This window comes from Anarrhichthys ocellatus, unplaced genomic scaffold (assembly GCF_004355925.1).
Source record: "Anarrhichthys ocellatus isolate YVR2014 unplaced genomic scaffold, GSC_Weel_1.0 scaffold5, whole genome shotgun sequence".
Lineage (NCBI taxonomy): Eukaryota > Metazoa > Chordata > Actinopteri > Perciformes > Anarhichadidae > Anarrhichthys > Anarrhichthys ocellatus.
In genome coordinates, this window is record NW_022280035.1 from 7,687,979 (window position 1) to 7,713,294 (window position 25,316).

Below are 25,316 nucleotides of genomic sequence, written 5' to 3' on the forward strand. Positions count from 1 at the left end.
CATAATGTAATTAACAATAAATGCACCTTTAATGGGTTGAGATTCTATTTACATGTAGCATCCTCACATTCATCAACAAAAATACATTTAATATGGTTTTATGGTAGACATGAGCAACACACTTACAAAGCCTAGTTGTACAAAACATGCCAACTGTAAAATTATTACACACTAATTATGTATTTAAACATTTAAAATGGTGAGACAGAGATGACTGTGTAAAACATAATTACTTCCATTGCATCAGGATCTGTGTGCAAAACAATGGCATCGATATCAAAGACTAAAGTGCAATATTTATCAAACTAATTTGGGTTTTCTCTTAAGAGGAATGTCATCATTCTCCAGTGGACTCTTGATAAAAAAAGAAAAGCAAGTCTCCCCATGGTGGAACAAAAGATGAAAACAACTAATTCCACAGGAAAGCCTTTTCTTTAGTTCTCCTAAAAGTAAATGTGGAATAAGAAGTGAGAAATAAAGTACATCAACTACCCTCATTAAAACGCTTTAAATAATAGTAACTATTCATATCAGTGATTGAATGAAAAAAGGTTTCACAAATTGGGACATTGACGATAAAGGGAGCTAAGAGACTGCCTTTGCAGACACCAAGACAGTGACTGTGTAGTGATGGGAGTATTCTGTTGTTCAAAGACAACTATGAAAAAGCTCATTTGAGTACAAACATTCAAGCACTCCAGCAAACACGGTCAACCTAGCAATTAGCAGAGTGGCTTCAGGTAGGAGGTTTTAGTTTTGGTTCTGAGGATTTTAGCTTTAGGAGTATTTTCACAGTTATTCATTAGATTAAAAGCCTGTCACGATGGGGATTTCCTTATATGTATTAGCGGTTTTAAGATTCAACAACACAAAGATAAAATCTTAAAAACACAGCATGTCTCTCCATACAGAGCCGCAAGCAATGAACTCAAAAGCAGCTCCAGTCTTCAGAAGGTCAGACTATTAACAGGAATATAATATTTGGATCATTAAAAGTAGGACAACAGATGAAGATACAAATACAGAGCTTGTTAAGCAAGTAAAACAAGTGCAACTCCTTATGGTAAAAGTCAGGTGACTTCTTAAATCTAGCCATGTATGCGCTTCCTCCTCTTTGTTACAAAAGCTCTTTGACCAGCTCCTGCTGGCTGCCTATAACCTCTCAAAGTCCATCGCGGTCCATAAAATCAGTACCGACTAGAAGTCGCTGAGGATGCTGATGTCTGCAAACTCCTGGCGATATCTGTAGGAGTATAAGGCCAAGAGGAAGGACCATTTGAGAGTCAGGAAGCTCCACACACAGGAGAGATAAAGGCTCCTTGGGTCAGTAGGAGCTGTGGGACAGAAAAAGCCATGTGATGAATACTTGCATAAGGAAATCAATCCTATAATACTTATCACATACAAGTTACTCATTATAAACTAGGAACAGTAGAGAGAGCATTACATTGCATGTGTATGATGGCAAGCGTTAGGAAGGTGATGAAGGCGGCCACTGCCAAGGATGAGAAGAGCACACCAACAGCGATGAAGAACTTGAGGCCTTTGAGCCAAGTGCGCCAGAAGTCCTGCAGGTACATGATGTGTGTGACAAGAGACCAGAGCGCCAACACTCCTGTTGAAAGACAAGTTGAAACACACACACTTTTAGAAAATATTGACAAATCCCCATCACGTGGAAAAAAAAATTGAAATTGTCAATAGCCTCAAAAAGTCAATATCGGTCAGAGTATTGATGCAGAGGATGAGCTACAAATCTGGTCATATGCACAAGTGTGACATATGAGCTAGCTAACACACACAAAAACAATTTAAACAAATACTGACAGCAAATAATGTGTTACCGTGTCAGGGACCAGAGTAAATACAACCAACACTTTCTTACATTATGATTATGGTGATGTGTGACCGTGCAGGCCTTGCAAAAAGGATTAGGCAGCCTGAGTTAAATGCTCCAATGGTATGTGAATAACACGATCACGGAGACATTTACCTTTACAATTAAGGCTAAAAGTTAGGTGTGTAAACATACCTGACAGGCCTCCCATGGCCGCCGTCCATGGCTGTTTGTATGCTATATTCCAGACCAAGAAAGCCGAAAGTCCAACCAGGGTACCAAAGATAGAATATCCGATGCTAATGTAAATTCTGCTGACTCCCATTGTAAAAATCCAACAACTGCCACCCAAATCTTTGTAACAGGTGTGCGAGTTAAAGGCGTATTTTATCTAAATAGACTGGTTTTAAGCTACATCAACAGCTTACGGCCACATTATGTAATAGCATTGATACTAACGACAACATCAGATTCCCCTGGGCTGAGCGACCAGCGAGAACGACGCCTATCAGTGTTAGCTAGCTAGCTTTAGAAAAAGCTAAATAATAGTCGGTTCGTGTGGCTAGCACGACACAAACTCCCGATGAGACAAGCTTTCAAGCTAAGAGGCAGGGAAGAAAAGTAGCAACAAAAGTGTTTATGTGAGGTACATAGCAAAGATGCAAAGCTGTGACTGAGAAAACACGCTCACCGTGGATCCTCGTCTTCAGCTGACGCCGCAATTATATCGATAAAGACTCAATTTCATCGGTTTAACTGGTCTGTACGTATACTTCATTGTTAAACAACACTTGAAATACAGAATAGTTGTTGTTTCTATGCGGAAAAAACGAGTTTGTTTCGGTGCCTTTTCAACAATTTGCCGAGAAGTCATCTATCACTTCAACATTAAAATATCTTTGCACTGAGGAAACACCCAGCTCTAACACACCGCCCCTAGTGGAGCAAAGAAGAACTGCATTTTTAGACCTCTGATGCCAAATTGTTATGATCATTTGGTGACATGGTATTTTGAGATGTACAGTGGGCAACTGGCAGCTCACTGAGAAGGCAATTTTTGTTTGATGCATTACAAATCTATACACAAACATGTTGCATACGTTTATACAGTCAGGAAAATAAATAAAAGCACTGTGTTGATCCTTAATGTCAGCTAGAAAGACAATAGTTCACAAAGAGGGGTGGAAGATGTAGTCTGATCCTCTAAAAGTAGCAACACCAGACTCTGAAAACACTCCTTCATGCTGAAGTCCTGTATTAGAAATTGTACTTAAGTGTCAAAAGTAAAAGTATATTTAAAATGCTGAAAAATGACCCCTGTGAGCGTGTTTCTATTGTATTATTATTACTGGTGCACTTATGTATAATTCATATTTTTCTGTGGAAGTTGGTCGAGGTGGAGCTGATTTGAACTATTTTATATACTGTTGGGTAGTTAAATATATTTTACGTACAAAACCCATGATGAATTTATTATCGTGTTATATAAAGTTCATATGTTTATACATTAAACAATCTTGGTCTGCATAGTAACTAGTGACCAAAGCTGTCAGATAAATGTAGTAAAAGGTACAGTATTTGCATTTGAGTCGTAATGCAGTCGAAGTATAGTGTAGCATAAAATGAAAATATTTAAGCAACATACAAGTACGTCAAACAGAACTTCAGTAAATGTCCTGTTACATTTAACCACTAAATATTAAACAAGATACACAGTTTGAAAAACAAAAACAGTAAATACATCTAAAATATGCAGTGTTCTTGATATAATTTAAATATAGCTGTGAAAATGAATGCAAATTAGGCCAAAGACTGTCAGGTTGCTTATATACTGATTATGTCTTCACATTCACACACACAGACTGTATTCAGCCCAAGCCCTGGGGCACTCTCTTCATGGCCAATCAGAAAGATACAGGAAGCTAAGTCCAGCAACAATCCCCGCAACTCATATAAACAGCAATGACAGAAAAATCATCCTCAGACATTTGAAAAGAGCAAAGGCTGCAAGAGAAAGCAGAAAACACAAAAAGTGTGGAAGCTGAAGAACCTTATAAGAGCGTGCCAGTGGTGAGTATCTGAACACTTATCCAAACGATGTAACGGACTGACATATGGGTTAGTTTATGACATTTTATTTCATCAGATGGAGAATGGACATTAGATGGTACGCCATGCAAATGTAAGCGTGTCTGACAAAGTATTACTAAATGTCTGACAAGATTTTATGAGCAAATTTGATATATAGAGATAATTTTACTACTAATTGCTTCAAATTTCCAGACAAAGCAAGTCATTCATGCTCTGAATAATATGTTATTTGTTGCTTGTTAGCGTCTATGACTGAATTAATTTGGTACGCATCAACATGTGACTGCGCAGCATGAGGTAGATCTTTTAGAACGATGCTGACTAAGTGTTTTTGTCTGTTTTAATGTTTTCGCTCATGTCTGCTTCACTTTCTGCCTCAGTCCTTATTTGACCTTGGGGTCAAACAAATAAAATATTTCACTCCCTGTCACTGCTAATAATTGGACAAGGGAGAGGAAGGAAAAGGCTTGTGAGTGTGTGTGTGTGTGTGTGTGTGTGTGTGTACCACCAGACAAGCACAACAAAGACAGTTGGCAAAGTGAACATTCCTTGGGCGTAGATGTTGCAGGAAATCCCACTCCCATTCCCAGAGGATCTAAATAGAAACACATAAATAAATACAAAAAAAAGAGAGAGACAGAACCACTGACAACACACAAAATATTATTGGTGTACTTGTGTAATAAAATATAAGGGCATAAACATCCATCATTAAAACATACACGTATGTAGTTTTTTAAAATAGAATTTCATTTGGTGGTTCCTATAAACAAAGTCGATTGACTTTAGTCTAATCTAATAATTTTATGTGTGTAAATTGACCTGAGGTTTACATGAACTTCCTCTCCACTTAGTGGAGTGATGTAGATTGCAGAGCATCTGTGTTCTCAATAGAGGGCAGCATTTGTTTTTCAAATGCATGTGAGGTGAAGCTTTGAGCAATGCAAAGTGACTTGGGACCAGAGTGGCAGAAGAGTTTAAGGTGTCAGTAGTTTACATTTAATCTCTCCTGTGAGATGGAGCTTTTTGATTACCAATATTCCCATCCAGCATAGATTAGCCCTCTATAAAAGAGGCAGTTTGCTCCCGTAGTGAGGCTGAAGCCTTTTATTTTTGGTTCAAAACTACCATGAATCCCAGTCACATTTGTCTCAGTGACGTCTAGCTGTAAACACAACGCAGTCACTTTGTCAGATACTATCACACAGCAATGTGCTCGTCCTTATCACCTAAACCATCGTGTTAACATTCTCTCAGGAGGTCATAAGAAGGAAAACTGGATTCCTTCATTTTGAACTGTCATACAAGTTTAGCCGGAACACAGGAAACATATCAGCCGCACTTGAAACAGTATGTTCTATTTGGTTTAATGGCTCGCTTATTTTCAACACTGGCTTTTGGGACAGCAGTGACTGGAGCATCCCCATGATCCATCACAGAGGTCACGGGGGTCTAAACTTGGTAAGAAGTTACTGTTTTCTTTCTGAGGGATTGTAGTAAATGTGTCTCGCAGTAGCTTCAAAGCATAGAGCAGGCAATCGATGGAGCTTCTGTTATGAAACTGATATAAAGGGGGTTTGTGATTCAAAGTGAATTGATCTCTCAAGGCTTCTGGCATTCACTCAACACACGTGTTAATCATGTAGAACTCCAAGAAAGGAACAGTAATGCCAAACAGAACTGACTGCAGGAGCAACAGGTGCTGGACTTTAAATAATATTGCGCAAAGAAGAGAGTTCCTAAAATTGCCCTCCTTTCCAGCTGGAGGAACAACCCAAACCAAAGCACGGGAAGCAGGACAGAATTAGTGTTCTCCTCTGTGTGTGTGTGTGTGTCTTGTGGAAAGCCATGGCAGACTGACTCATTGAGGTCAGTACAGGAAGGGCGGCCCTGCACTGGAACAATAGCAGGGATTTAAACAAGTCTTACATAACATTGCCAGGCTGCAGGACACGGTTACAAATGGAGGTGCACGGGTCATCACAAAATAGAGGGTCCCCTTGTCCTTGTTTGACAGTCTGCAAATGTACAGACATTTGCTTTGCTTTGACCAATTATCGACAAATAGGCACGACAGATACATTCCCATGTTTCTTTCTCGTTTCTTAAAGAAAATAATTACCACCCTGCTTCTTGTTGATTTCCTACAGAGATACTGTACAAGCCATCTCCTCTATGGAGAACTTGGTCGAATCCATCTGTTCCACACCAAGACGATGTACACCGGTGGAAGTAAGTCATCTGCTTACATACCACAACACAAATAAAGTCAATAAAATATGATGGAACCACATGTGTCAGGTCTGAGCCATAAACACAGAGAGAGGTGATGATACAGCAACATGGCAAGATGCATTCACAGCTGAACGATACACCTGTTGCGACAATATGCATTATGAGTTTTATGAATCTATAAAAACAGTAATGGGTATGTAACAGTTTAACACCTGTGCAAAGGGCAGACACCTGTCATCAAACTGACAACTAGAACTGAATGAGAGACATCAAGTGCTGCTCCACAAACTAAACGGGTTTCTGCCCTTGAAACAGTTTATCTGCAAGTCCATGTGCTTACAGACCCGCTTCAGCCAGACAGCTGGACAGCCAGATAAGTGTGTGTGCAGAGTTCTGCAGCTCAAGTGTGCAGCTCTGAACTACTGCACTGATCAAACTACAACATAGTGCCTGAACATTATGACTCCTTTAATAACCTTGACCCGGTCTTGTGAATTTACAGTGCAGGTGAACTGCTGAATGGGTGGTTTCATTACGTCACAGGGATGTACTACGTATAGTGCTGTGTTACATAGTGATGAGGCATTTTAAAGAAAATGAAAATTAGCTTCTTTTTTTTTTAGCTATTAGTGTCTTTATAGAGAGTTTGTTCATCACTTTATCGTTACTCCAGTTCTGAGGTCTCTACCCTGGCTTCCTGTCAGTCAGAGAATTGATTTAAAGATACTGCTGTTGGTTTATATAAAGGCACTGAATGATTTAGTTATGATCGTCTGCTACATTATGAACCATCCAGACCTCTCAGGTCATCTGGGGCAGGTCTGCTCACTGTCCCCAGAGTCAAAACATGGAGAGCAGCGTTCACTTTTTATGCACCACATATCTGGGACAAACTCCAGGAAAACTGCAGGTCAGCTGCAACTCTCACTTCTTTTAAATCAAAGCAGAAGCCTGTTCTGTTTGCTGCTGCTTTTTATGAAATATTTTTTTGACCCTGCACTTTTATTCTTGTACTTTATACCAGTCTTATTCTATTTTAGCTTTTTGGTGACTTCTTTTAAATTGTATTTGAATGTCCTTTTATAATGTGTTTGTCTCAATGCTTTTCATGTTCTATACAAAGCACTTTGAATTGCCTTGTTGCTGAAACGAGCAGTATAAATAAACTTACCGTACAGGTTGTCACCTTTTAACAATGCACCTGAAATATGAATTATGTATACTGCAGTATGAGCCTGGTGAAACAGACCTTACAATTCCTGGCACGTTTTAAAATACCGGACAAATTGTACAGTGCGCACCAGCCCACATGGACACGGAGTGCATCGATGTCAAGTTAAATAAATCAAACGCTATTAATTAAGCGGTAAGAAATACCAGAGGAGGCCGTCTCTCTGATGACTCCGTATTAGTTCCTTGCCAAAGCCAAAGAGCGCGCACACACGCAACTCAGCAGTGCGCCTGTGCTGCGTGGGATGGCTGAAGAAGACTTCACACTCCGTCCCCACTGAGGCAGACACGTCTATTGAAGTAGCCGGGTCTGGGTTTTTTGGATGCAGGGACGACGTCCAGAATCCTGCCCGGATTTGTGTAGGACGAAATGCGGAGTCCTGAGCCGACACTGTCGCTGCGTTGTGTTGTCGGTGTACAGTAATGAGCGGAAGACGGGTCGATCTACTTTGCTGTGAATAATGTCTGGTGCCAAGTCCGTGTGCAGATCTTCTGACTGGGGAAGTTATTTGTCGGTTGTTTGGATCTGAGACAAGATGCATCTGTTTCGGAGTCACAATTACCAAGTATTCCCGGACCGCTCCTCAGTGGACACACCGACCATACGAGGCATCAGCTGGGTATGCTGCTTTCATGTTTACTTTAGAGAAATAACTGCGGAGTAGTTCATGGATGACAGACGAGCATTAGTTTACTGAAAAGTGGCACAGAAAGATGCCCAGGAGATTAGAGAGTGGTGATAATAGTCCACCACTATTTTGATCATCTTCCTCATCATGTCTGTTGATTACTCTGTAAATGTCTGGAAGTAGTCACTGCTGGAGAAGCAGATTCTAAAAAGCTCATCATTTGTGGTACAAATTGGCGTATATTGCATCCATACATGTTGTGCTGAAACTCAAAGTGAGAGTTGCATGAGATGTGGAGAAAGAGATTGTTAGAGAGCAGGGGAAAGTCGTTTGTGAAAATGGGGTTTATTCAACCTCACTTCCTCTCACCAGGGTCCCCAAAATAGCAGCTGGCAGATATTTCAAGAATGCTTAGTTAACTGAAGCAGATCTCTCTATTGTTTTAGCAGATTGGGTGGTGGAATTCAGCAAGGCAACAAAGCAGCACAAAGTCTTTATTTTCTTTTCTTTTATTAAACTCAGGTTATAAATAGAGTATTGTTTATTGTTCACCTTCACCTCAACATCCCCTCTACATTTACAGAGTAAGAATGCACAAAGGGGAGGTTGTCTCCAGGTCACAGGAAGACACAGAACAGTGAGGCTCTAAATTTACTTGACTTTTAACCAACAATACGTCAAAGGCGATTGTAAATCTCAAAAGACTGCACTCTGAACTTCCTGCTGACCAGCCAAATATCAATGTAACATTTTTTATAAAGCATCTCAAAAGGTTAAACTACAATTAGACTTTACAATTATATTATAAATAACTGACACATGGATCTGGCATGCCAGTTTGACAACCTGATTTTAATAATCCCTCAAAGTAAAAAGCTACACATATTCTCACATGTTCAACTTGCACCAAGTGAGTTTGTGTTTACTCAGGTTATCTTACACATAAGTACTTCCACAAAGATGTCCTCGCCAGGCCAATAACAAGATTCACACAAAAGTGCAACGTTTAAGTTGACAGCAAACTGACAAACACCCTAATTACAAAATAATTGAATGCACTGACTTGATATTATACACATGATCTATTCTCTGGGAACAATGTTTGTACTATACTGGCACAAAAGTAGTGGCATCTACCTCAATAACAACATTATTTTACAATTGCATGTTACATATTAGGCTTGATATTAATTAAAGCTGCAGGGAGTAATATTTTTCCCAAAATGGTGACTAGTTCCTCTGTTCATTTAGGCATGATATCAATAATAAGCACTATTTAACTTGCACTGATGCATTTGCCAATTTTTTATCCGAGCTAATGCAGAAAAATTCCTTCAGAGGCATAACTGAGTTCTATTTGCTGTCATCATTAAGAGATGCCAGGGCATCGTCTCCCTGTCCTCATTACTCTTTCATACCAGGGCTAAGACATGGAGGCAAAGAAGAACAAAATACCTCACATTCATAAAAGCTGTTAATGGCGTATGCCTGTCTGCGGACCTGGAAGAACACAGTTTTTCACACGTTTTTGTCTAGTCAGGAGGGGGCACGTGTCCTTATTGTTGGGTCATAACTGTTACAAATATGCTATGGTTTATGGAGTCACATTCAGTCAAATATACTTTAATTGACTGCTATGTCAAGCGATTATACCTGGCAAATTTTTAAATTGTGTGATTTTCTAGTTTTGCAGTAGTTGTTGCCATGTGTGCGATGTTACTTCGGCCTAAGTTGTAAAGTTATTTCCTCTTTGTGGCTTGCTTTTTTAATTTTTTTTATGATCCTTTTCTAGCCAACTTCTACCTGTATTCCAAAGGCAATTGCTTTCAATGAATTTAAGTCAGAGACTTATGAAGAACTTTTACAAACCATTAAGATTGAATATTCTTATCCAGATCTGGTAGCTCGTGGGTATTTAGTGTCATGTGTGGACCCTCACAAAATTAAGGGAAACTGATTTTATAGGCACTACATTTCACTTTTGTCTCATCATTGGGTTGCATCATGTTGCAAGGACAAATATTTAGTTAATAGGATGGGTACCTCTGTAATACGTGAATTTCTTTCTATGTGCTGTATTGATTGCATTGTATGTTCAGCTTGCAAAATGTAAAATGTGTCAGGTTTGTATGCGCTGTCAATTTGGGTAACTGACGTTAGTCCAAGTTTACCACGTTGTCCTGCCGCTTTCATTTTTGTTAATCCTCTCAGAAAGATGCGTTAGATCTTGAAAAAGGCGTTTTGTCTGACAAGCCAACAGTTCACGTTAGCAGTTAAATTAGCCATTTTTTCCTGGAGAACCACTCCACGTTATATGCGATTATTTTTAACAGCGGTTCGGTTTATAACAATATCCCGTGGCTAGTGGTCACCGAGGTGTTAAATCATAACTTTATCTTTAATAAGCAGACTTTTTAAATTGTGCTCTAGAAGATAATCCAAATTGTTCATGTTACTTCTGCAGACTACTAGCAGATGACGACAGCAGGACTTGGCAAACAGCCAATCAAATTGCAGCGGGGCAACAGGCAATCAGCTACACCTGGGACCAAATTTCTGACATCTGCTTTAGTTGCCAACGACTTTGGGCATGCACAGTGGTTTTCCCACACTGGGGGCACTTGACATTGCAGTCAAGGGGTTATCTGGGCTATCCACCCGTAGTGGTCTGTTTTGGTCTTTTATAGTTTATATAGGATAAGCTTACATTTAGTTGCTACCGAGATGGGTTTGCTTTTTGAAGGCATACATAGCAAATGGCACCCTTTTTACATTATGGTGAGTTCTATTTTGAACGCAGGTGTATCTCCAAGTTGGCAATCTGAATCACTCGCAAGGGCTTGTTCCCTCTATGGACTTCCAAACCCTCAGGCCCTGTAGTGCAACCCCACTGCCTGCACTATATATTTCTGTCGCTAAAATTAGGGCTGACCTGGCTTTTGTGCAGAGTAAGGTCTCCAAAAATAAGAAATGATTACATTTGTTTATATGTTTCAGCCACTGCCGCGCATTATCTCTAATGGTTGGGATATTCAAAAGCCTTTTAGAAAAAAAAAAAAAAAAAAGGACAGTCCATATTAAAAGCAACCTTTTCACTTAACAAAACGCGTGGCAACAGGCTTTGTACTTTCCTTTGCTGATGTCTATGTACTCTTACCTCCCACTTCATCGCACACACTTGACACCCACCCACACCACGTTGGAGACGATGGTAACAAAGCGCAGGTTTGTGATAATGTATTTGTGTTGACCTTCATCCCAATGAAAAGAAAATAATTATTCTTTCTATCTGGCCAGTCCAGCTTGGTTAATCTGTTTATTTGGTGAAACCACAACAAGATTATCATCAACGGCCAGTCCAGCTAGTTCCTGTGGAATGCCGTTCCAAAGCAAGTTATCTGCTTTATTTCAGAGGCTTTGGATATGAAGAAATAGCTAAGAGGTGATAACGTCTCTCTCTTCCTGTTTCTCTTAGACTCCGCTGCCGGAGGCCATGAATTCAAAGGACACTATGAAGCAGGTGTGTATGCCAGAGATGGAGAGCTTTGGTACACTACCTCCCCACAGCAGAAATAAATCAATGTTCTCACTGATGTTTTTAAACTCATGCTGAAGATGTGAAGGTATGCATGAAGCGTGATTTTAAATTTCAGCACTTAAACAAGCATGTATTGCCTCCTGCAACATAGCTGAAAATAGACCATTTTATTGAATATGACTTTTGCAAAGTGGATTGTCCTTGAGCTTTGGTCATCAGGATTAATTATTATCTCGCATTTTATTGTCATGTGATGTCCATTGCAAGTTTTTATTCAATCCATAACAATTTCATGATGAGGTTTGTAAGCACACATCAGGCTCTCCATTTGCCACTCTGAAAATTAGCTGATCACCATATTTGACACTGGCTGGTACAGCCCTTAAATGTGACTCTAATCACCAGCCTGGAAGTCCCTCTCTCCTCGTGGCTCTACTGACCTCGGCTATCATCCAGAGTTGCAGTGCTTGCATCCTCTCAAACTGCTGAACCCGTTCTTTTGTTATAATATCCTGCATTACTACTCAAGCGAGTCTTAAAAAACACATTCCACAAGGAGTCTAAAGGGCACTCCAGGGCCCACAGCTAACTGAGCCCTACCCAGCCCAGGCCCCTCACACTGCCTTATCTCGGGTTCTTCAACAATATGCCAAGGAGAGAACTTGTAAAAACACTCATACAGGGTTTGAAATGAAGTGAATCCTGTTTGGGTTCCACCAGACAGATGAAGGGGGAGGGGAGAGAGAGAGAGAGAGGGGGAAGAGAGAGAGAGAGAGAGAGAGAGAGAGAGAGAGAGACTTCCAACCCCAAAAGAATCAATCCCTGTGCATTTTGTTTTGTGCTAGAGAGAGACAATAGAGAAAATAGAGTCATCGTGTCTGCAGGAGGCAGGTGTTGCTAACCTTTTGTAACTTTGTTCGGTTGCTTAGCAAATGTTGGCTCCAGATTCTAAGTCACTAATGAGAATCATACATTCTGATAACTCAACATACAAGACGGATTGTTTTTAATAACCTGTGTTTGAACTCACTGAGGTGGAATCCACCAAATGTGATGATTAGCTTAATGGCAGACACACATTTTTCACATGTGTAACAAAAGTTCCAGTTGAATTTTTCTCAGCAAAAACTTTTCACATTGCTTTTACTTGCCTTTGACTGAGGTGGTACTGTTCTGAAGGTGCAGGACTTTGTAGCTTGGATTTCGCAAAGTTATATAATGTGTTTGACTTCTTCAGGCAACTTTCCCATACTCATCTAGTGTAGGTCAGAGGTGTAAGTTCACATAAGCTACAGCTACAACTTGAAAGATCTGATGCTGAACGACCTAAATTAAAGGTCAGGAAGAACCCATATATACATGTATTGCAGGATAGAAACGTTGCCTCTTGAAGTGTAGTTTTGTATTTTTCTCACTCAGAGAGAAAGGAAAAGTCAGGTACAGTCGACAAAGCTCTTTGTCAAATCACACAGTGTTCATCTGTAGCTGCTTCTCACACAACACAGCCCACCAAGGTCACTGAGAGTAAGAAACAGAGAAATGTCTCGCCTACAGAGGAGAGACAGTGGAGAACTGTACTCATCATTCCACCCCACAAGATGCATGCATGAAACCAAATCACGTACTACAGACTTCAAAAGACTACGACTAACACTTTCAGCCAGGACCAGAATGAAATTAAAGAAAATACACAGAATAGATCATGTGATTGTGCTGGGATACTACTACTTTCTTGCATCCAAATGATTGCGTTCACAAAATTTTGAACCCTTTTAGGTCACATACCCGGTGATATTGTGCACCTATTTTTATATGCAAAAAAAAATAAAAAATCTATTTCTGCGTATTTTTATATCAAAATCCAATCATCTATTTTACCTATGTAACAAAATATGACACATTGCAATCTAGTGCCAACCAATTTCAACCAATAATGTCATGACATCCAACTATCAATCAATCTGCAACTTCTAGTAACAAGTGAGGTGTTTGTGGAGCACAGTCTAGCTCTGTACGGTGAAAACTCTAAGCATGCCCACCTTTAACGATCCAATCAAATGCAAAGGATTTCATTTAACTCCCTATTATAACTAAAATATTCCGTTTCACTGGGAAATACTCGCTGTACAGATGCTAAAGACACTCTGCCTTAAAGTCCAAGTAAAACAGAAGTTACTTTTTAAATGCAGGCTCCTGACTGTAAAATGGCCTCAACAGCACAATCAACCCGAGTCATAAAATGGGTAGTAATTGCCTGTCCAAACCTTACAAATGGCCCATACGTCAGTGTTGGTCACTGCACACTGCTACACACACAGTGTGTATTGTACCTGGGAAAGGTGTTTGCTCTGTAATTCGACTCACTTGGAACAGTGACCTACTGGCTATGGTTCCTAGATAACATGATTAGCTGGCCTACATTCAGCCAATAAACAACACACTGTTCAACGCAGACAGCCATAACTGGAATGAATCACAGTAATAGAAAATGTTTCTGCCTGTTTTCATGATGGTCAGATCTAGCAGTGGGATCTAGGCTCCCCTTAGTGAAATATGGCTTTTGATATTGTTTTTATAGGGACTGGATTAGGTCATGGAAAATGGCCTCATCAAGAAAATGACTTTTGGAGCTGACATGCCTGAGAATGTGAGTCCCAGGGGAAAATGGGCCCCTGGGAAAAGTGGTGACCTCTAGACAACACAACTCCAGAGGGGCACAGCAGACACTTTGGGGGCACATTTGGGCTACTCTGTTGATGTCAGGTCTGGGAACAGCCCAATGTGGAGTTGATAGGTTGCAGTTTGTGCTGTACAGTGTTACCCACAGTAGTCTGTTATAGTTGTACATTATAATAAGCAATCCTGCATGAACGACGATCTAACAAGCCCCCAAAGTGCAAAGATTGTGTTGGCGTCATCAATACAAGGGGTCAGTAGACTGGTCAAAGGTCAGCAGGCATTTTTATATCCTGAAGGAGTTGCAGAACACTAGAAAAGGCAAAGGGTGCAGGTGACAATTGCTTCCTTACATCGCTACTCCACTTAAAAGAGAGTACACTAATAGAGGAAATGGTCATTGTGGGGTTCTGTGTGCATATCTAGACCACCACCCTGAATAAATAGCAGTGCCTTGAGGAAAATCCAAAGAACAAACAAGCAGCCATCTCAGTCACTCTTGGAGTCACAAGACTTCGTGCAGGGTATGTGAGAGAGTAAGTTTAATAGGGAGGATCACAATAAAGATGTATACTCCAGTCATTCATAAAGACAATAAATATTAAGGGGTTTGTTAGATCCAATTTGTTTTTGAAATGGAAGCAGAGTGTATCGTGTAAAGCGTTAAAAGGCCTGAAATGGGACAGTTGCATTACAGGCAAAAACAAAGCCCATTCTTGTTACATAAGCCTTGCTTCTGCATCAGTGGCTGACAGGTTTTGCACCAATGTCTGCAGTTTTTTTGTGTGGGTGGGGGGGTTTAGTGAGTTGTCTGTATGTGTGTCAGGGGGTGTGAGTAAGGGGAGCGGAAAGATTTGAGAGGTTGAAAGGAAATAGACTGACGGTGGTCAGAAAGTGAAAGTTTGTTGTCGCTGTGTGCCACCCAGAGAGTGAGTTGTCGAGGCAGGGAGGGAGCTCAGTGAGTGGGAGAGTTTAACATAGCCATTTTTAATACATTCTCGCCTCCCTGCAACCCACAAACGCACCACATTACACTACAACGCCCACATAAATCTCCACATTGATGACGTGGTTCCCATCACAAGATCTTCACACTGAGGGGAAATGCAGAAACACTTGTCTCTTTCACTTATACATGCAAACGTAATTTTTTTTTTGCCAACTTCTGTCTGCTGCCAGCACTCCGGCCGACTGTTTCAGTAAACAAAACCGCTTGTGTTATCATCCTTCTTTATGTACAGGGCCCCCCCCCCCCCCGCTCTTTCGCACTCTGTTTCATCACATGATATAAAAGGCAACACAACTCACATAAATATTTATGCCAGAAAGACAAGAGTTTAACTGCTTTTTTTATGTCATGTTTGTTAAGTTTCTTTCAGATCGTGTGGTAAAGGCAGCGAGAGCGGTGTATAGTGTCATGATGGAGGGGAACCCAGGTCTGATCAGAGACAGAAAGTATCACCTCAAAACATACAGGTACCCACATTTTCTTCCCTGTTAAAAAAAAATATATATATATGCAAAATATATATGCTGATTCAAATATTAAATTTCTCTCACAGGCAATGTTGTTCTGGAAAGGAACTTGTTGATTGGCTGATGAAACAAAATGAATGCCTGCAATCAAGAAGTCAAGCAGTTGGAATGTGGCAGGTCTTGGTGGATGAAGGAATCCTTGTTCATGGTAACTAAAGAGCTGAAGTTTGCAGAATTGTGTCTCAAGAATAATTATAAATCCATCTTTGCTTGGATGTGCTTCACAACAGACAGAAATACTACCAACCAATGACCGGCAACCACAATTAGGAGAAATTACCATTTGTGTTGGGCGAGCTCATGCCTTTAGAAGTATGTATTTTTCAGACGGTCAAGTCTCAGGCTGCACTTAAGAATTCCCCAGAAGTGCTTGAGTAGCTTGAAATCTGTTCACTGAGCCTGCCACGGCATATGTTTTACAATGTGTTCCCACTCAGTCAAACGCTTTTGCTCTTTGGACGAGGCACTGTCTTCCTGGAAGAGACCACTCCAATCAGGATGTAAAGGCTTCATCATCAAATGAAGGGGATCACTCTGAATAAATGAATCTTATTTTCATGTATCTTGTCATTCAGGACTTTTGTAAAGTCACTGCACCACAACTTTTTCTCCTGAAGTTCAAAATGTATTAATTATTTCCTTTTCTAAATCTCATTTTCATGTGATCACCATTTTTCAAAAAGGTCTCGTTACATTATTGATGTTTTCCCTCCTCTGTGATCTGCCTCAATCAAGTGAAACACGAGTTGAACTTCCATGACAAGGACACCCAGTTCTACCGCTTCCAGGACTCGGAGTTTGGCCTGAACCACATAACAAATGAGAAGGACTCAGAGGACGAGCTGCAGGAGAGTCTGTCGCTGTTGTCTCAGCTGGGTCCCGATGCTCTGCTCACTATGATTCTACGCAAATGGTCAGCATGTTGAGGCTTTACACAACTAATAATGATAATGATTAGAAAGTGAACTAATGATGAAGTCCCTTTCATAGTGATCATATACAACAGTCCATCTTGCATCTTTCAACAAAGTTTGTAAGTGCATCTGTGGTTGATTACACCTGACGTCTGTGTTTAGCCCCAGTCAGAGGAGTGCTGAGGACCTGGAGGTCATCTATGAGGAGCTGCTCCATGTCAAGGCTGCAGCTCATCTCTCCACCTCTGTGAGTCACTTTTACTGCCTGCTCTTGACATCCGTGTCCGTATGATTAAAGCCACTGTATGCAGTTTTTCTGCATAAAAAAAAAGTGACCCTTCACTAAGCCCCGCCACCCCCTGTCATAACTGTCGGACCCTGGTTGGAGCTGGCCGATGCTACGCTATGATCGGCCAGTCTGTGTTTGAGGGCCATAACTTAGCAAAGGGCCAATTACACTGGAGGCTTTACTTTGATGGTCATTTAATTTCATACAACCTTAAGGCTAGAATTCTTGCATAAACAAAATCAACCATAAAACACTTGCCATTGTAAGAAAATGCAAAAGAAACAGTTTGCCCCATAATGTTTCTACCTTGTTTGTTCATTTACGATAATAGAAGTTGCCACACATCCAGTGGTCTTCTGAGTCCTAAACTGCTTTGACCAAGGAACCATTAGGAGTAATCCACACAGTTCAGTCTAATCTCTTAGCCTGTTGTGCTTGTAGGTGCGTAAGGAGCTGGCAGCGGTGCTGGTCTTTGAATCACATGCCAAGGCCGGAACAGTCTGTGAGTGCTCCGGCTACAGCCTTGCTACATGCACACGCAGACACAATTTCATCATGTATTGAATCACACTACAGTGCACTTATGTTCACATGTGCACAAATGGCCTCTTAGCAGTCACTTCTGTACAAGATACCTTTCAGATATGTTATCTGTATAATATTTAAACAGCCTCCTGTCACAATTGATTCATTACTTCAGTGGAGACAATCAGGTCATCATGAGTCTTTTTTGCTCTTCTCGTCTCTCACTATGGCCTTCTAGTCATGCATAGATAATAAAGCCCATCGTAAACAACGTGTGTAAAGGACCAACGTTAGTACTGACTGTCTTTTTGTGATGCAGTGTTCAGTCAGGGGGACAAAGGCACTTCTTGGTACATCATCTGGAAAGGCTCTGTAAATGTAATCACACATGGGAAGGTAAATCCATTTACACTTACTGCCATAATAAGAAATATCTGAATTGGCATTCATGAAATGACGGTTTGCCTTGGAATTGTCTGTTAGTGTAATGTAATGTTGAAAGTGCTGTGTGCATGCAGGGCCTGGTAACTACGCTACACGAGGGTGAGGACTTTGGGCAGCTAGCGTTGCTGAATGATGCCCCTCGTGCTGCCACCATCATCTTGAGAGAAGACAACTGCCATTTCCTCCGTGTTGATAAACAGGACTTCATACGCATCCTTAAGGTGTGTCCGAGTAACTAATTACTATGCTTAAACAACGTCAAAAAGTTGTTCCGTGTCCACCACAAATTCAGATCCACAGATATATAAAATGAGTATTTGATGGTGCTTTCATCCATGTCTCTTGTTCGTCAGGATGTGGAAGCTAATACAGTGAGACTTGAAGAGCATGGGAAAACTGTACTGGTGTTGGAGAAGAGAACCGACTGGGCTGAGCAGGGAGGGGCAGGAAACAGCAAGTGAGAAACTCTCACACACACACTCTACAGGTTTACGATCATTAAGACAGTCTACCTGGGCGTGGGCAGATACTGTATCACGCCAATAACACAATTGCTGCCATTTGTCATCATAACAAGCATACAGATATTTTTGTCAAACGCAGTTAAGGTCTCATTAAACGGCTGTTATCTGAAAAGCCCGGGGGAAAAAAAAATGGACTTCAACCCTGCAATGTGTAATGACTTGTTATCAGTCTTGAAAGTGTTTTAGCAAACATAAAAAAGTGAATTAGCATGATGTTGACCTCCGCTACTTGCACACCTTGAACTATCTTCTTGTAGCCTGTAGTATGGCAACACAACTTGACAATGATTAAAGCTTAATCTAGTTCTGAAAGAAAGACAGCAGTCAAAATAACCATTTTAAGCACGGTTTCAAACAGTTTCATTTGAATTACTAAAACTACTATCTGCTGGTCCTACTAAAGGAAAGCCTGAACAGACCGTGAGAGAGGGCAGCACAGGGTGGCACCAAAGACAGACGGTAAAAGAATAATCACTGCAACCAAATACATCACTCATCCAACCTAAGGAGACCACACCCAAACTACCACCACACACCACTCTAATGCAAGTCCCGATCAGAGCAGATTAGTATTTTAAAACAACACCCAATATTATAGTCAATAAGACATGTTGGCAGACTGACTTTAGTATAAAGCCATGACTTACCTACGGTACTTGGAATTACCACAACTGTATATTTGAGTGGGGAGGGGGGACTAAATCAGCTTTCCTACAGAAATATAAATTTACTATCAAACTTATATGGCACTTTAAAATCGCTGAGTGTCTCTAACCCTAGATTTCAGTATGTGCTTCAAACAAGAGGTGAAAGACAAAGAGGCCTACCACACTTTTTACCTGAGCACCTCCCACTGACACACCTGTTCCTACTTCCCCATCTGTCATCCCTAATCACCTAGATATCCTGGATCCTAATACCCCACTACTATCGCATGCTCTAGTTCGCCACCAAACAACCAAGATGTATGATCTGAGGAGCCCTACATTTTTTGGACCTGATGCCATTAGGCAAGAAGTCCTCAAACTTAATTATGATGTAGATAAAGTATGTGCTGGAAGGCAATGCCTTTTCTGTTCAACAACAAAACATATGCAATCATATGCGTTTTTCTGGTTCTTCTTTTTTTTTGGGGGGGGGGGGTTATTAACATTATCAGGCACTAATTACACAACAAACACAACTAAGAAGTAGAATGCAGAGCAATGCCAAGAAAATATTAACATTTAAAAAAATACTCTTTCTCCCTTCTGTCATGCTTTGTGCAGGTACACAGTTATGTCAGGAACACCTGAGAAAATCCTAGAACACTTACTGGAAACAGTAAGGTTGGACTCCAATGGAAACGACTCAATAGGTGGGACCCTGCAAGCACCTTCTTGCCTTTTTCCCTGTTTTCTTGAGTGACGTGGTCAGCAACTTAGTTAAAGCAAAAACATTGTTTTCCAAGCACTGGTCAGTTTGGAGATTTGGGGTAATTTAGCTTCCATAACTTGTCTTCTTTCAGACAAGTGGAAAGAAAATACACATTTAGGTGTTCATTGTATTACTTTGTATATTTGTTTCTGTTGGAAAGTTGGCATTAGATTTAATTTTAGAAAACTGTCTTAATTTAAGTAATCCACTGGGGAGATTTTTATTATTATGGTCTGTTGACAGTATTTTCTGATTGCCAATTTCCAAGAGATATCCAAAATTCCCTCTTTAAAATCCTTTGACTCTAATATGTCAACGAAATTATACAATCATTTTTAACCTGGCTTCATCCTGTGCAAATTAGCACATATTTGTTAAAATAATATGTGTGTGCAAATTTAATCATACAATTTTTGCATTATGGAATCTTTTCACCCTATTCAACCGTGGTGTCTCCCTTTAAACTTGTGTTGTTGTGATATTTGTCTCCCTCCAGATCCCTGTGTGAGCGACTTTCTGGTCACTCACAAAGTCTTCATGCCCACCAGCCAGCTGTGTACCGCACTACAGCACCAATATCCTGTGATTGTCAAAACTAATACGCAGTGATGGTGATGCTGATGATGACAAGAATATAATGTGTACTGCCACTGCTGCTGCAGCTTATTATGATTATGATTATGATGCCAGCAGATTAAACAAACAGAGTATTTAGATACCATAAGTAAATATCAAGTATACATTTAATATGTTCTGCTTAAATACAGTCTCTCATAATTGTTTCAGATTTTTTGTCTGTAAAGCTTTTCATGATATGCCCCTTAACCGTCGTTGCACCTATCAGGCCGAGCTCTCTGATGGTTCAGATCAGGAGAAGGCTTCCTACATTCTCACCACCAAGCAGAAGGTAGTGAAGCTGATTGGCCAGTGGGTGGCGCTGTATGGCCTTCTGCTGAAAGAAGACCCTATTGCTTTGGACTCTCTGGAGGTTGGGATTGCATTTATCCTTTTGTTTAATAATTGCATCACATTTTAAGAATATAGATTATGTATATTATAATGATGTTTCTGTTTGTTTTGTTTGGGCTTAAACAGGTGTTGAAGAAGGAGGTGGCAGGAGATTTCCGTCTGTTCAGCATGCTGAAAGAACAATTCAGGGAAAGGAGGAGAACAAAAGTGTAAATTGTCTATATTCTCTCATAACTCTCATAACATCTATTTATGAGACATTTCTCGAATCCTAAATATTGAGATATATTGAGCATGAGATCCAAAACTGTTTTTCATCTTTTATTTTACAGCTTGGAGAATGGATATCAGTCACTGAGCAGGGTAAGCGTCTAGTCTTTTTGCACATGACAGCTGGCTGCAGGATGTTAACACCAGGGATACATTTTAATGAGAAAACTAAATGTCATGCTGCTGTCATTTGTCAGTTTAATGTCACTGAATTGCTGAGTCACTCTGATGCTCTCGACAGAATCAGCAATTTGATTGGTTTTCAAACTGCGAGGAGCCAGTGGGGAGGTTACAACCAATCAGAGCTCAAGATAAAGGCGAGTAAGACTCTAAAACAAATCAAATCAGTGACGTGATCCATTAACTTAACTTGTTTTTATCTATGTATCACGACAACATGTTGCAATACATGTAGATTTACCTCACATTGTATCTGTTGTTCATGATAACACATCATTACTCACGTCATCAATGACCAAATCAGCATGTCTTGACATTTTGTCTCTCTCTCTCGCTGCAGTGCTGTATCAGATCTACGGGCCAGACAACAAACATCTCACTCTGATGCTCCCAGTGAACACATCTGTAAAGGATGTGATGTCAGCTATAGTCAAACCTGGCGGAGATCACATCCTGGTCAAAATGAACTCCACGGGAGGTGGGACTAGATTAATGACATCTTTCTCTTTTTTTCAAATGTGCATAGATGTTTTTTATTTAAATTGTCAGTTTCTGCAAAATTTTAAAAAGCACTCAGAGCTGATATTAATGTGATTTTCTACTGTTTTTTGTCAGTTCATTATGCTGAAAATGAGTATTTGATTCATTAAATGCACACAGAAAGAGCTCAGTTGAAGCTGGATGCGACTGCAGTCTACACGGCTCTGGGACTCAACGAGAGACTGTTCGTCTGCACAAGCAGCCAAGTGGAGCAACTGGTGAGGAATAGATGCCCGCCATACTATTTATTTTTTTAAATATGTGATGGATGGTACGTACAGTTCAGTTTGACATGGTGGTTTAATAATTCAAAGCAGTTTACCATCAAAGGTGCACACCCACCACGATCTGTTATCCTCTCATTTCCTGTCCCTCTCGGCCTCTTTCTCCCAGATGCCCCTGAAGGAGCAGCAAGGTCCAGAGCGAGGAACAACTGACATCCTCGAACAGATGGGCTCTAAAGATATCGCCAATGAACTCACCAACTATGACTGGGAACTGTTCACTGCCATGCATGAGGTAACTCCAGCAGATATCTCACGACAGCATATAAAGTACTTCCTTATGTATAGAATAACAACTTCCACATTACAACAAAGGAGAGGGAATCTCTTTGATGAATGTATCTGAGTCACACCCGTTGGCACTTTGCCATGAGATCATCTGGTACTCCAGTACAACACGTCCTGCATGCTTCACATGTTTCTGAAACAAATCATATTCATTAAGTCACCTATAAAAACTAATGTGAATAATTGTTTTTATCTTTGCAGGTGGAGCTTGTCTACTACATATTCGGCCGTCATAAATTCCCTGGTGCCATCACAGCTAACCTGGAGCGGTTTGTGCGTCGCTTCAATGAGGTGCAGTACTGGGTGGTGACCGAGCTGTGCCTCTGTGAAGATCTGATGAAACGAGCCATCCTGCTCAAGAAGTTCATAAAGATTGCCGCAGTGTAAGTTAGGGTTAGTTGCATTAAAACCGTTGCCATGTTTTGATGGAAATGTAGGTCAGTCCACCATTTTGGTCCACACTGAAATGTATGTATTATTTTGTACAAATATTCATGGTCCTCAGAGGATTAGGCATACTGACTTTAGTGGGCCCCTTGATTTTTCTTCTAGCGCCACGATGATGTCGACATGTGTGTGTTTTTTGAGAGGAATGTCACAACATGGATTGCCCCTAAATTTGGTTCAAACATCCATGCTGACTACGGCAGTGTGTCTATTTACAAATGAACGATCCAATTTACAATAGGCCTACAATAAGTTTGGTAAAAACGCTGGTTTGTAGCTATGTGTCCTCTCTGTCACAGATTAAAGGAGCAGAAGAATCTCAATTCATTCTTCGCTGTGATGTTCGGTTTGAGCAACAGTGCAGTACACAGGCTTTACAAGACCTGGGAGGTGAGAAACCCCTGAATGAAACCGTCATGATGATACAACAAAGTATCATCATTCACTAAATAACAAAAAGTGTTATTGTCTGTTCCAGAGAATACCAAGCAAGACAAAAAGAATTTACTGTGCTTATGAGAGGTTGATGGTAAGTTACACCAGATGCTCCCATTCAGTAGATTTTATAAATACTCCAAAATTTACTGTTTAGTACATTCATTCTGTGCACTAACATAATAATAAAGGTGCTCTGTTTATTCTCTGTTCCTTATAGGATCCCTCACGCAACCACAGGGCCTACAGACTGGCTGTGGCCAAACTCAGTCCTCCTTACATCCCCTTCATGCCTCTGCTGCTCAAAGGTGATAAATACCAGCAGTGTCGCCTACACAGCATTAGAATGTCATGTAAACAACTTCACTAACCGCTGACATGTTTTCTGTTCCTATGTCCAGACATGACATTCATCAATGAGGGAAATCCCAGCTATGTAGACAAATTGGTCAATTTTGAGAAAGTGGTAAGACAGAAAAAATGTTTTTATTCTAACATTTCACAGCTCTATTATATTCTCCTCACAAATCATGGCATTGCATGCAACTTGAAATGTTTCCTCATCCTTCCACTCTGACAGCGCATGATTGCCAAGACAGTGAAAATTGTACGAGGATGCAGAAGCCAGCCTTATGGTAAGGCATCCAGTTGAGCTTGTCAACTAGCAGAGTTATAGCACTGGCATGGGTTTAGGTCAAAAGGTTAAACAGTTGCACATGCAGGTTGAAGTCAATGGATGATTTGGCTGAATGATGCATGAAGTAGGTAAACTTCTCTTTCTCTACTGCAGTGCCATCGTCTCCACAGAGGGGCCTGGCAGATCGGATGTTTCTGGAAGGGCCTACGACTCGCATATCTACATGTAAGCAACATCTACCATATCATTAACACAGTTATAGCTTGGTTTTGCCTTACTTTTTTTAAACACAGTGCCTGTAGCTTATGGTGTAGCTCCACAACCTTGTTACTGTTTTACTTTTACCCTTGTTCTCGCATTAGTGCTTTTAAATTTTACTGGCTAAAAAAATGAAAAGGAAGATTTGCTACTACAAACACTTTAAATGTGTGCCGAGTCAAAAGCGATGTCTCCTTCTCCTCCAGACTCCGACCTCGCCCTTCCTCTGCGGAGTCCCAGCAACATCCGACACTACATTCAGAACCTGAAAGTGATTGACAACCAGCGCAAGCTAACACAGCTATCAAGAACAATAGAATGCTAGGGCATCAACCCGCAAATGTACAAAGACTGTAAATCTGTAGCGCAAAATGTGAACCAGAGAACGGACTACAGCTGGATGAACAAAAACATCCACACTCGCCTAAATAAGATGGATGTCTGGAGGTGTCCAGTGCGGTGGATTCACTTTGATTCAAGGAGCTTAGACAGCATCAAGAGCAAAAAAAGTGCTGTCTGCACAGTTATAACCTCTAATGATGAACCAGAGAATCCAATTCTATGTCCAAAAGGACTTGTGGGACGCTTTTTTTTTTATCCAAAAAGCCTTACAGCAGAGCGTGTGCCACAGTGGAAACTGACCCCCTCACAAAGGCAGTGTTACAACATGTACAGTTAAGCAAAGTATGCCTGTCTTTGGTGTAAAAAAAAATCATTGATGTGACATTTTGTATAGACCTTTTCAAACTTGACAACATTAACATTCTCAATGTTCTTTGTATATTCTGTTGTAATGTTTTGTTAATGCAGTAGCTGACAGGAAGTAAACTTGGAGCAGAGCTGTTGCCCTAGCAACAGAGTGGCAATGAAAAGGTCCATACTGCCGTCTGTGGAAGGATCCCTTGTGAGGATCTACAAAAAGGCCATAAGAACACACACACAACAGATCTTTGCCATAGTTTATCACTTTAGGTTAGTTTTTTTGTGCACGAGTATTTTCACATTAAAACTAATATATTGTATCAGATCGTTTTTGTTTTTTTTAGGGCAATGATGCCACTAACTGACATGCATATACTTTCATACAATGTTTTCTAAATAAATTATTTTCTCAATTACACGTG

The 25,316-nt window shown here is 40.5% G+C and overlaps 2 protein-coding genes across 4 annotated transcripts; one reads left to right on the forward strand and one right to left on the reverse strand.

Moving 5' to 3' along the window:
• Nucleotides 1–10: 10 nt before the first annotated feature.
• slc48a1a (solute carrier family 48 member 1a) lies at nucleotides 11–2,507 on the reverse strand. Its single transcript, XM_031845905.1, has 3 exons — nucleotides 2,033–2,507; nucleotides 1,448–1,615; nucleotides 11–1,334 (listed from the first exon to the last, which is right to left on the reverse strand). Exons 1-3 carry the CDS (start codon nucleotides 2,160–2,162, stop codon nucleotides 1,198–1,200), a joined length of 435 nt encoding a protein of 144 aa, XP_031701765.1. The 5' UTR covers nucleotides 2,163–2,507; the 3' UTR covers nucleotides 11–1,197.
• A 1,305-nt stretch (nucleotides 2,508–3,812) lies between these two features.
• On the forward strand, nucleotides 3,813–25,307 carry rapgef3 (Rap guanine nucleotide exchange factor (GEF) 3). Of its 3 annotated transcripts, XM_031845899.1 has the most exons (28): nucleotides 3,813–3,907; nucleotides 6,079–6,160; nucleotides 11,498–11,542; nucleotides 15,606–15,712; nucleotides 15,799–15,920; nucleotides 16,508–16,685; nucleotides 16,849–16,933; nucleotides 17,417–17,477; nucleotides 17,820–17,896; nucleotides 18,019–18,165; nucleotides 18,298–18,401; nucleotides 19,737–19,825; nucleotides 20,381–20,459; nucleotides 20,722–20,872; nucleotides 20,980–21,062; nucleotides 21,186–21,216; nucleotides 21,365–21,440; nucleotides 21,644–21,781; nucleotides 21,964–22,061; nucleotides 22,237–22,362; nucleotides 22,617–22,798; nucleotides 23,162–23,252; nucleotides 23,341–23,391; nucleotides 23,518–23,605; nucleotides 23,699–23,763; nucleotides 23,878–23,932; nucleotides 24,088–24,159; nucleotides 24,399–25,307. In XM_031845899.1, the coding sequence occupies exons 2-28, from the start codon at nucleotides 6,104–6,106 to the stop codon at nucleotides 24,515–24,517; spliced, it is 2,577 nt and encodes an 858-aa protein (XP_031701759.1). In that variant the 5' UTR covers nucleotides 3,813–3,907; nucleotides 6,079–6,103; the 3' UTR covers nucleotides 24,518–25,307. The 3 variants fall into 3 exon arrangements, with proteins under 3 accessions (XP_031701759.1, XP_031701758.1, XP_031701761.1); XM_031845898.1 differs by lacking the exons at nucleotides 3,813–3,907; nucleotides 6,079–6,160 and adding an exon at nucleotides 6,187–8,013; XM_031845901.1 differs by lacking the exons at nucleotides 3,813–3,907; nucleotides 6,079–6,160; nucleotides 23,878–23,932 and adding an exon at nucleotides 6,187–8,013.
• The last annotated feature ends 9 nt before the right edge of the window (nucleotides 25,308–25,316 follow it).